This window comes from Galendromus occidentalis, unplaced genomic scaffold, assembly GCF_000255335.2.
Source record: "Galendromus occidentalis unplaced genomic scaffold, Mocc_1.1 scf7180000077532, whole genome shotgun sequence".
Classification (NCBI taxonomy): Eukaryota; Metazoa; Arthropoda; class Arachnida; order Mesostigmata; family Phytoseiidae; genus Galendromus; species Galendromus occidentalis.
In genome coordinates this window covers 433,295-445,740 of record NW_003805520.1, presented here as the reverse complement: position 1 = coordinate 445,740, position 12,446 = coordinate 433,295, and the positions used below count along the sequence as shown (strand labels likewise).

Sequence of the window (12,446 nt, the reverse complement as noted above, 5' to 3'; positions counted from 1 at the left end):
AGTCGTTATAGCGAATACTGGTGTAGTTCTCAAGGAGTGCAACTTCACGGAATAGACCTCTCGGTTGATAGAGTTTTTCGAGGCGATGCCATATCTCCATACCGGATACGGAGTCTCTCATGTTCGAGAACAATGTGGATTTAATTCCGGATACTATGGCACCACGTGCCCTCTTGTCTCTCCGTTCATCCTGTTCTGAGCCATCAACGTATTCCCAGAGATCGCAATTGAATGGATGGACCTCCATCGCGAACCTCCAATCCATATACTTCGACGCACCCTCGAGTTTTTTGAACGATGACGGAACGTTCACGTTGAATGAAGTGGTCGATTCCGTTTTCTCCATGACTTCTGATGGACGGGGAGCAGACTGCTTTGGCGGCGATGGCACCGGCTTCGACTGATGCGAGTTTCCCTCCGACCTTTTTCTCGACGCAGCGGTCGACGAAGATGAAAGGACTGGCGGAGATTCAGCGACTCGCGAATGCTCAGCGGATGGCGACGATTCCGAAGCTCCTCTTACTCTCCTTGATCGAGTTCGTGGCGGCATCGATGATTGATTGATTGATTCCAGTACTCAGATTCTTCTATTTCCCGCTTTTGTTCCTCACGCACACCTTCAGATGAGTCTTTATGTCTCACTAATTCACTTCCGGGTGGGTCTTGGGCCCATAACCTATTGGAATGAGGACTGAAGGAAAACACGTGTGGTGTGGACCTAAGCTCTAGAAGCAGTGTTTCGTTCGCCTTTATTTCGCGATGACTCCGCTCCTCTTAACCGTCGTAACGGATACAACGACTAGACGGCTAGGGATCTGCGCAACTTCCAACACCGCAGCAAAACATTGAAGCTTCGGCTAAGTCTTGGGAGAGGCCCACCACCCGCTCGAACCCTTATATTCCCGTCAGAAGCATCGATTTCGGTCTAAGATGGGGAAAATCATCCGGATCGTGAGCGCCTTCGCCTACCACATGGACTCCTCGAGAGTCGCTGCAGAGAGCCCACGAATATCTCCTCCGGGAAGCAGTTGGAGAATATGAGGCGACGACCGATTTCTCGCTCGCCGCAGCGATCCGCGAGGAGGCACACAAGTTCTTTAGGAATTGCAAGGACCACATTTGGGAGGATCCTGCACGAAGACCTCGAGCTCCATCCCTACAAGCTCGCTGAGGTCCAAGAGCTCCGCAGCGGTGATTTCATAGCGCTCCGCGACCGCCTTCCCCTCGATGCCGTGGTGTTCTTCAGTGATGAAGCTCACTTCGAGCTGTCAGGTTGCGTGAATCGTCAGAATATGCGATATTGGAGCGCTCAGAATCCGCAACAGCTCCATACGAAGCCTCTCCGCGCCAAACGTCTGACTGTATGGAGCGCGATTTCGACTGCGGGGATAATTGGCCTCTAATGAATAAAAACTGAACGGCGTGGAAAATTGGGTCCATTTTGTCAAGGTCAAGTGAACTCCTTGCCTGAGCATTCGGGCATTTCCGATTGTTGTCTCCTTTCGAAGAATTCGCTCCTTCATCTCAACTTTGGCAATCGGAGCTTGGCTTCGAGGGGATGAATGGAAAACAGATTCTGGTTCTCGGAGAGTTCATTTTTATTCACACTCTAGGGAGGATCTCCGAGTGGGGCTTCTCTCCCAATAAACAATTCACCCAAACTGCTGCATGAGGATTCTCGAGTTTCGGAGATTCGGGGGTATTAAGGCTTAAAAATGGTGTCGCCCAAATGGCGACCTCCATTTGTGATGCATTCATCCAATCGACCCCGGAAACTTCGATGAACTCGTTCCAGTAGAGGCCCATTAATCGAGGCCATGGCATGAATGATGTTCGACTTCAGCTCTTCGAGTGTTCTTGGTTTGTTTTGGTAAACAAGGGATTTGAGGTATCCCCATAAAAAGAAGTCGCATGGTTTCAAGTCTGGGGACCGAGCTGGCCACTCCAAGTCCCCACGCCTCGAAATGAGCTTCCCCGGAAATTCGCGTCGCAGGAATTGCATCACAATATTCGCAGTGTGGGCTGTGGCACCATCTTGTTGGAACCACACGCGATCCAGGCCCATTAGCCGAAGCTGAGGCCGGAAGAAAGTCTCAAGCATTGAGAGGTACCGGCCACTGTTCACAGTGACGGTGACCCCGTTTTCTTCGAAAAAGAAAGGGCCAATTATCCCCGCAGTCGAAATCGCGCTCCATACAGTCAGACGTTTGGCGCGGAGAGGCTTCGTATGGAGCTGTTGCGGATTCTGAGCGCTCCAATATCGCATGGGGTCCTTGTAATTCCTAAAGAACTTGTGTGCCTCCTCGCGGATCGCTGCGGCGAGCGAGAAATCGGTCGTCGCACCCGCTCAATCTCTGCGACGGTACGCACTGTGCGGGTACGAGATCTCGGTCTCTGGGTTCTTCCGGTCTCGAGGGAGGCATCCGTCCAGGATTGAATGCATGCGCGACTGGGGACTCGCTCGCGAGGTCCGAGATTGAAATGGCGCCTAAACGCCCTCTGGGCAGCGATCGCCGATCGATTGATATCAAGATAGGCGATGACGGTAAAACTGCGCTCGGTTTCTGAGAAGTTTGATGCTGGCATTCTCGCAAACGGCTGAGAATGTTATTGAGCGACTTGCTTTAGGGACCGCGATCTCTGTGCGAAAGGCTTGAGCGCGAGTAAGGCTCCGACACAAGCGTAATAACACATAACTCTAAAATCGTTATCCGAATGAAATGAAACGGAAAAAATGGATGATTTTGAATGGAAGAAAGTGCTGCCCGAGAGCGACCCTCGAACGTCAATATCCCCATTTCCGCTGGAGTGTCCCGCCATTGCGACGGAGATGACTCGAGATTGAACAAACTGGCACTCCATCTTCAACAGCGTGCAAGCATTCCGTCCAAAAAAAAGCCTTACTCCCGGACTCCCATTGATTTGACTCAAGAGGAGAGGACCAATATGCTGTTTCCGCAAATGCCAGTTTTTGGAAGTCCAAGGAATTCAAGAAAGCATCAGGAAAGCCTACTCACGGGATCATGTGCACGTTTCCGATGTTATGCCATAAATTCCTTGAAAGCTTACTAACGGCATCCAAAACTCAATGAAACTGCGACGCAGTTCCATTAGGCCTCGGTTTTTGGCGCGGCATTTAGGCCTCACAGTTCTTCTCCCATACTCTCGCCTTGGAAGTTTGGGAGCATCGCCTCTGAATGCCATGGACCATGTCGTGTCGGAAGTTGAGCCTTCCTCATCTTCGAAGCTTTTTCCGGCAGGAAACTCTGGAACATGTGGCAATCTGTCTCGACAAAATGGACCCAATGTCCCATCCCGCTCACCGAGCGATTGGAGAGGTGCACCCCGGATAGCCGTTGTCGACGAATGTCACAACTTCTCACCAACTTCCCACAAGTGAGCATTTGGAAGAACAGTGATCAGGTTTCGAACCGTGAGGGTCTTGTGCCCAGAGAGTTCCACAGATCATTGAAAGATGTGTGTCTCAATGGATGAATGATTTGTTTCGAATCCATTTTTTCCTCTTGACAAGAGGCTTGTCTGATCGTAGACGGAAGAGAAAGAGAATCCGTCAAGTCTGGGAATTCAGTACGAGAAATCTCCCATTGCGCTGATCTCGGAGCCACTAGTTCGGGCTATGACCGCTGAGAATATAGCACTTGAAATCGTAAGATTTGAATGGACCACCCTGTATGACCGTTTCCATTCGTCGAGTTCTCGAAGTCTACGAGTCGGAACACTTGCGCCTAGAGAGACCGACGAAGGAAATAAGGCTCGAACAAGCGAGAGAGTAGTGGCGAAATCGTGATCGTGCAGAAGAAGTCTCGCTCAATTCGAGAACGAAAAGTTTGGCTCCGGAGGCATTCGAAGGGGCGGAGTAAGATTTTTCCGGAAAAGATCGCGCATAGATGAATGGAGAGATCGTTGTGTTTCCCTCGTCTGGAGTTCTACACTGAGCTACGGATGGCCAGACTGCGAATGAGGGGATCATGTGCGTAGCTGAGGAGAAACGAGAGAATTCCATCTTTGTGTACTTCTCAGATCTTATCCGCATCGAAGCTTATCTGATCGAAGGACTATGAGGGCTCGAACGAGTGAGTGATAATCAGTGCGTAAGCGTAGGTCGACCGGGGCGGCGATCGGCATGCGGAAATTCCCGCAAACGAAAGGGAAGCGCGGGGACGCTCCACGGCGCAATGAATCTGCACCAATCGATTCTGCACCGTAGCGCCGCTGCTAGGGTCGGTATGACATGATCTCTCCGTTCAATCACCACGACAATATCAATGCTTCATTCATCTCAAACGGTCCGGCGATAAGAATGAGCCGAGCTTAAAAGATTCAGCGGGGCCAGAGAGAAGTTGTCGTAGTGAAATGGCTTTAAGACAGTCGCCGCGCCGGTGCACGGTTCCGTTCGCTCAGTGAATTCCGCCGGTCGAATCGCTGTTTTCGTTGCTCTCGGAAGACCTGGTGGAACGAGCACGTTCGGTGTGCTCTGGGACATGGAACACGATCATGGCGTGGGTTATGGAGGTATGGGCGGCATGGCGATGTCGTTTAATTTCAACGTTGATCCCGTTCTGCTCTTCAATTTCTGGCATCCGAAAAATGGAATCGCCCTCGCTGGCTCTTGCCTGCTGATCTTCGTCTTGACCGTCGCTTTCGAAGCGTTGAAAGCCTACCGGGAAAAACTCTACGTGCAATCGAGACGGGATTCGAGTGATTTAGGCTCTTCGAACCCCAGGTCGATGCTAGAGCCCAATCACTTGAAACAATGCGCCCTCTACACCCTTCAAATAACGATCGGTTACCTGCTGATGCTCCTGTTCATGACTTACAACGGTTTTGTCGCGATCACCATCATAATTGGAGCCGGATTCGGATTCCTGGTCTCTGGATGGAAAAAGTACCTCATGCTCGAAATGGTTTCGGACCACTGTGGATAGAGGAATATCGACGAGGCGGCTGCTCGGTGCAAACTCCTTTATCTCGGACCCTCATAACTCATGTGAGAAATGCCTCGCTCTGAGACTCGCTAAAGCTGTGATAAAAACTCGATGGGTCATGTGGCTTGGAACACATCGCGATATCATTCTTTCTCCTGAATCCAGAAAATTTTCGCGGTTTGTTGGATAAACTTCCTCATTCCTCTCCCTGATCGATGTCTCCATATCTGAATGGAGACCCAGGGAGTCGGAAACGAGATAGGTACTTTCCTGAGGTGCAATAGTCGCCGATTATCCAGAATTACGCTCCGTGTTATCCCGATTGGGGACTAGGGATAGGAATTATGGTTGGATATGGGGATAGTCCGCAGTGCTCCCTGATCTTTGACGTATTCTTCGGTCACGGGATGAGTCCCAAGTCGAATAGATCCGAGCCGAGTCGAGACTGGAAGACAGTTTTTTCGTGCCTTGTGAGTTGAGCTACTTGAGAGATAAGCGCTGTGAGCCTTATCACACCCTGACGCCAGTGGTCTGGGTCGAATTTAGGCCCCGATGACGAGAGAACGTTGCTGCCGGCCCGGGCGGAGATGCGTCAACCAGTCGAGACGCTCGATGACGACGCTGACGCCGCTGCCATCGGCCCTGCTGCCCTGTCTCTGATAGCATGACTCGGATCTCCAGACCTAGCGGGATAGCTCGTCGACGCAAACCGACCAAAGTGGCCGAGCTTGAAAGGCGAAGCGGAAAGTCGACCCCTGACATGGGCTCTGGTCGCGTACTTCACAGCAGACCTGAGGTGCGCAACGGCGGACAAGCGCTTCCCGCCTGCGTTTTGGCTTGCTCCGTTCGCGTTCTTCATATCACGTGCCATGAAGACAATCCTGTCTCGACTAGCGCGACTTCCGATCGTCGAGATTCGTCGAATGAGCACGCAACTCGAAGTATTCTGCTCGGTGCCGCTTTCTGACTCATAAGCCTCATTCTGAGAAGCTTCCGAATAACACCGCAGAGCACAAAAGTATCATCGGGCCCCTTCGGCTCCAGTGTAATGCGATGCTCGCCCAGCATTCCGTTCGGTATTGTTGAAAAGTAGGAATCAAAGAGGACACGAGGTGTAGCGCACTAGGCCTGAAAGCTGGAAGGGAAGATGATTCTCTTTTATTTTAAGGATAGAATAACGGTAACGAATACATGGCGGCGCTCGCGCAGTCGGCGTAGTGGCGCTACTGCTCACACCGGTGCTGCGTATCTTTCAACAGGTATGAGTGAATGTCGGGAGTCGGGAACACGCCTCGGAGGATTTTCCGGGAAGAGTTGAGGAGATAGCCACGGCCGGTCGTCGAACCGAGGGCGAACGTTCTGTGGATCTGAGTCTTCCGGACTCTGTGGGAGCACACCTGGCGGACTTTTCCCAGTCAACATCTTCCCCAAAAGTGAGCAAGACTCGTCGACCGCCGTAGTCAGACGAGGAATAGCGAGTTATGGAATCGCCCGACCATGACTTCTCCAAGTCGGGGATCCGGGATCGCTGCGAATCGGATGACGTACGCTCTGGTATCGATTCCAGGGAGAGACATCATTTGCATGTAGTAACTCGGCACAGCTTGATAGCCAAGGACTCTCCATCCGAATCCAGGCGAAATGGATCGCTCAGAACTCCGGGGGTGATTTCTCCTCGGAGAAGATAATCTGGGCGTCAGTAATCTTGGCACCAAACCTCCTAAAGATCCCTCTGTCCCTCCCTCTCCACAGGTGAGGTGGAGTCTTGATCAACTCCTCATCACTGCTCAGAACTCGAGAGACAAAAACTGGACCCCCATATAGTGGTCGGGAGACCGCGATATCCCCCAGCTGTCATGCTGCTTCGCTCCATCTGTCTCCTTCAGATGGCATGCGTTTCGATGGCCCGGTACAATAAGCCAGAGGAGCTATCGTTACCGGAGGCTTTTACCGCCGCTAAAAGCTTCGCTCGCCGGAGGGGCATTCGGCCGCACGAACTGATCACTTTGTTTGCTGTTCCGATAGTTCTCGGAAAACTCGGAGCAGAATGGGGTACATTGGCCCGGAGACCTCCGGTCCTCATGACGGATTCCGAAAAAAATTAAGAGTTCTATTTCTTCACGGAACTCTTGTCTGCCGATTTGAAGGTCATGGTCGTAGCCAGCCAGCGAGCTCACTCGGAGGATGTACGACGCTTTCGAGAACTTCCGACACAATTCGCTCCTACTCATCGTCGTAGATCACAAAACTGTAGCGAAAGCCCGGACAGTCATGAGCACGCTCTACGTCGGCCAAAGGAAGTTCGTCTGCGTACGAAGTTTCGATCATCATTGGACAGAACGAGCGTCCCTGGAAACGTGTTCGCCAAAGGCGACCAAGTGTTCGGTGAGAGAGGGTCTCGCAGGAAATGTGCCCCTTTTTGGAAATCGCTTCGGCGACCAACTTCAGAGAGCTGTATCTCCGGAACGGTTGGTCGCAGAGCGACGATCGAAGGCGCGTTCGAAAGCTGAGTCTGAGAGCTTCCATTTGCGCCAGTCAGATCGAGAAAGGGATCACCTGGGACGGAGATATATGACGATTTTTGTATATCGAAAACTATATCGACAAAATCGCTGATTTTTCTTCGGCGGACTGTTTTCCGCGAAATAGCCCTATGTGCGAAGTTTCAGAGTGGCTGCTCAACTGTAAGTAAGTTCAAGTACCGGAAAACCCTTTTTTCATTGAGTAACCCCAATTGGATTCTACCACCATTCGGCTTGCGGAGGTTTCCACCTAGAGAACGGTTGGTCGTATGGAGCCGAAGAAAGTCGCTGTGTAGCCGATGAACCACCGCCATGATGTAATCACATGAGCATGGGTAGACCGCGGGCTCGTGCTCAGCGATTCGCCGCAGAATCGGACCCTAGCGCGATAAGGAATTTCTGCGTAGTGGGGAATCCTTGTACGCAGAGCAGTCATGGTATCATGGACTCCACTCATCCCAGGCTCGCAGAAACTAGATGAGCATTCCGGAGCCCTGCTTCGGATGCTTAACCGATATCCATGAGTCAGTCGCCAGATATCTGGAATGATCTCACCGGGGTACTCTGACGCCTCTTCATACCGTCCTCTAGATGGAGCCTCCGCAAGCCGAATGGTGGTAGAATCCAATTGGGCTTATTCAATGAAGAAAGGATTTTCGGGTACTTAAACATACTTACAGCAGCCACTCTGAAACTTCGCACACAGTCTTTTCTCGCGGAGAACAGTCCGCAGAAAGAAAATCAGCGATTTCGTCGATATAGTTTCCGATTTACAAAAATCGTCATGTATCTCCGTCCCGAGCAATCTTTTTTCTCAATCTGACTAGCGCAAATGAAAGCTCCCAGACTCAGCTTTCCAACGCGCCTTCGATCGTCGCTCTGCGACCAACCGTTCCGGAGATACAGCTCTCTGAAGTTGGTTGCCGAAGCGATTTCCAAAAAGGGGGACATTTCCTGCGAGACCATTTATCCCATCACCGGAAAGCATCACGCGTGGATCGTCCGCTGGATTTTATGGTTGAAGATGTCGTCGAATGTAATGAGACCCTGATCGAGCGGAGCATCACTCTCACTGAGGAGACTCCAGACCAAGCCGCACGCAGTATGCTAAAGCGTTATTCCTCAGTTAACGTCAGACAGATCACTCACTTTCCGTTGGCTCGCTGGCGAGACGGGTCTGCGTCGGAGCTGACAAGATCCTCAGACCCAAATGTCTGGATCTTGACTCTAGTCAGCATTCCGGTCATAGCCGCATTACTTTCATGGTCGACCCTGACGAGCTTCAAGGGAACGATGATCGAGATTTCGATGAGGTCTGTTGTAGTTCTCGCTATCAGCGCAAGGATCCGGAGATATTCCCAGATTATTGCTGCCGGGTCCGCCTTAGCGCTGTGCTTTTTCCTCATGCACATTCGTCTGACTTCCATCACGTCCGGCATTCTCAATCCGAAAGAGCCGATGACATGCAAACTGGCAATGACATGTCTCTATTCGGTATCGTGCTACTTCAGTGAGGCCATTCGGCTCAACCTCCGCATGGGATATTGTATCACCGGCCTGACCGCCATTCACCGATCACTTGCCGGACGTCCATTACAACGGAGAGTGCGCGAGTCCCCAACTTCGAGCGACGACAATTCGTGGAATGGAATGTTCTTGCAAAGACAACGCAAGTACAAACCTCAATCCGATGGCAGCAGTCAACAGCTGCTGCACATTTTCAGATAGAGCTCGTCAATCAATCGCATGTTGGAGACTGGCGTTGTCTCGGAAACTCTTTTCGAGCCCAAGTATGATGAAGCAAGAAAGCGAGCGTTGTAGCCGCGTAAAATAATCGCGAAGTTGTACCAGGTCTCGGACGTCTCGTTGCTTTTAATGAAACCTTGAGCCCCTTTGGCGCGAAATACTTCCGTTTGGTGACTCCAACTGTCGCGGTTTTCTTGATGCTGGCTATGATGGCGCTTCATTTCATTACTTCTCTTCCGATTCCGTATTTAGTAATCATCTGGAAATCTTACTCGATACCTTACAAACTGAGCGACTCGGAGAGGGTCAACTTACTCACATATAAGACGACTCTTTCTCTAATAAAATCACTGTGGTGCGCTCCCATCTCAATCTCCGTCAGAGTCGTTGCGAAACTTCGCTTATCTGGATGTTCTAGCGATCAGCTTGAAAGTCATCGTGAAATCGACACCATTGTCGGTGCGAACCGAACGGTTCTATGGTAGGCCTTCGAGGCCATTTGGAAACTTTTGCCATAATCTGATCCTACATGTGGTTATCGAGGACGAGGCGATTGAGGATTCCGTGGCTGAGGTCGTCACTCGCCGCCTACTAGCAAACAATACTCGAAAATTTGTTTGCGTTTTCATTTTCGATAATTTAGTCGTTCAGAGAACGCACACTTCATCCGAAGCTTGTCGGCAGGTAGCCGAAGTGCTCGACGCAAAGATTGTACGTCAGAGTATAAAAGCCAATCACAAGCCACACCCGATTAAGAAATATCGTATATACGTTACTTGTAATGGTAATGAGACTGAAAGGGAAGTCCGAGACTTGATCCGCGCCGATCTTTTTGAAACTGGTTGCAGATATTTGTTCGGCCTTGAAGGATGAAAGCCGAGAATGCTAGCTCCCCTTCATCATAGGGGAAAATAATCGCACCTGAAGGTGTTTCGCATTTTTCGCATTGAAGGATGAAAGCCGAGAATGCTAGCTCCCCTTCATAGCATAGGGGAAAATAATCGCACCTGAAGGTGTTTCGCATTTTTTATTGTCGAGTCGCGCCACGTGGATGGTGTGAAGTCCGTCTCTATTCCATGGTAGGTACATTCAGAGACCCATTCGAACGCCCGAGCTCCGAGAAATTGGCCGCTAGCCGAAAAGTGTTTCCGGAGCGTCCGCAGAAGGAACGTATCCGTTCTAATCGAGGACGTCACCTACACATTCCTCTGAAGGCTTGTATCAGAGCTCGGAGAGGGAGATGCTTCTGATTCCAAGTTTATTCGCCCGACTCTGACTACATCCGGCAGCTTCTCCTTTCCAATCGCTAGCGAGTCGGAACGGGAAAAAGCCTGGCGGGACACTTTATCGGGGGTCATTCTGAGTTTCCACCCTTATTTTTTTGTGGGAGTCTCGAAGTCAGCTAAGGAACATGGACACCGTGACGCTGTTCCTCATGATCCTGACCGACTAACCTAACTGGCGACGAACGACGCGATAGTGATTGAGAGGGACGTCTCCCACCTCTTACAAATTAGTCTCCGATGACGAAGCAAAATCTGGGGCTATGGGAGCCGCACAATCAGCGGAGGTCACAAAACAGGTGAGTTCTCGCAGGGGGCTTATCTGACCTGTCATGCATCGGAGATGGCACTCCGCGGCTCGAAGATAATCGAGGAATCCCCAAACTCTCGTCCTTGCTGTGATCCCCCGACCTGGGATAGGTTCTGACAAGACAGTATTCATGAGACCCGAGTGGTTATTCATCCGTCAGACGTCAGACCCAGAAAATAATAAAGTCTGTGGTCAGTCAAGATCTCGCAACCCAAAGCGTTCGGATGACGAGCGCTGTTTTGCTCGACTCTGACGGTGGCTCATTATTCCAGGACGCAGGAGCAGAAGCGAGAGTGGTGAGACTATCGAACAAGCATATCTCTAGAATTTCCCCATCCATCTATCTGGCCGATTGCCGATTGATCGGGCAATCACAATCCTTCACGGATTTTTTTCATTTTCTGGTTGACGGGGTAGATGTTCAGAAGAAAGTGAGTTCAAGAGGATCACTATAGCACAGCGTCAGCTGGTCTCATGAGTTCCCGATTACCATGCTTCGAGTACGACGTCTGCATGCAAGACTCACCGAGCAATTTTACGAGCATTTAGATATCGTCTTCTCCCCAGGATTCCGGAGAAGCAGCTGTAGGCGATGGTGCCGTGGGAGCAATGATTCGATGAGTTGATCGTCCTGGAAACGCATTGATCGCCCCTGATCTAGTCAATCATGATCTCATATTCCCCCAATGTCCCCTCGTAGGTCTTAGAGAAGGCGGGGGCTCTGATAGAGACAGAAAAGCAAATAACTGAAGCCTTGAAGCAGGTAACGCGCTTCGACCCTGACAATCCGAAATTGACCAATGATGCGCTCGGGTATCGGAATTGAACCAAATGCCAATGATTCTCCGAATATTGCATGTCTCGCCCACTCGAGAGCGATCTGAAAAAAACAGTGAAGACCGTCGACAGCACAGAAGAAATTGTTTTCGAATGCGAGATTCCGAGTTACATCGAACAGCTGGCGACTAGACTCGCGGTGTATATGAACACCTGTAGGGCCGGAGACTCCGGCCGAGAAGCGGGGAGCTCTTCACCGGAGCAATCGACAAGATGATCAAGAATTCGACCGGTAAGAAGCAAGCTCATAAAAGCAAGATGTCTGCCAATAAGTCGGGAACGCGCAGCTGTTTCCCGTGCGGTCAGTCGAATGTTGAGAACATCAAGGAAGACATCTTGGCGAAAGAGAATGATGGTAAAAAATAAACGCTTTCGATTGGTTATCAATTATCAGTTATCATGATTCGGCAAACACAAGAATTCACCGGGTGTGCACAGTAACCCTGAAAAACCTGGGGAAACCTGGGCGAGCATCCTAATGGAAGTGCGCGCTAATCCTGATCGAAGAGGCAATCAATGTTCTAGGCGCGAAACCGTAGCACTCGAGCCTGACTTGATCTTTCTCTCCCCAAGTAGCTACTCCTAAACTGAGGTGGAGAGTCATCCTCAAACATCGGAAGGATCATATCGAACGTGGCAACGCCAACTAATCAGTGGAATGAATCACAGAAGTACTTGACGGAAGTAATGCACGGTATGAAGCAGAATATTCACGTCTCTCGGGAGTGCTCCGTTGTCAACCTTCGAGAGAGCTTCCACCGCGACTTCCAAGGTGTCATTGAGGAGCGCCCACGACAGAATC

At 50.7% G+C, this 12,446-nt stretch overlaps 1 protein-coding gene across 1 annotated transcript; it reads left to right on the top strand.

The window, feature by feature from the left end:
* Positions 1–4,382: 4,382 nt before the first annotated feature.
* LOC100901893 (high affinity copper uptake protein 1) lies at positions 4,383–5,073 on the top strand. Its single transcript, XM_003748442.2, has one exon. It carries the CDS (start codon positions 4,503–4,505, stop codon positions 4,944–4,946), a length of 444 nt encoding a protein of 147 aa, XP_003748490.1. The 5' UTR covers positions 4,383–4,502; the 3' UTR covers positions 4,947–5,073.
* Positions 5,074–12,446: the final 7,373 nt, after the last annotated feature.

Bases quoted from the DNA above. Each gene is read 5' to 3' on its own strand.
- LOC100901893 (XM_003748442.2), top strand. From the start codon at position 4,503: ATGGAACACGATCATGGCGTGGGTTATGGAGGTATGGGCGGCATGGCG.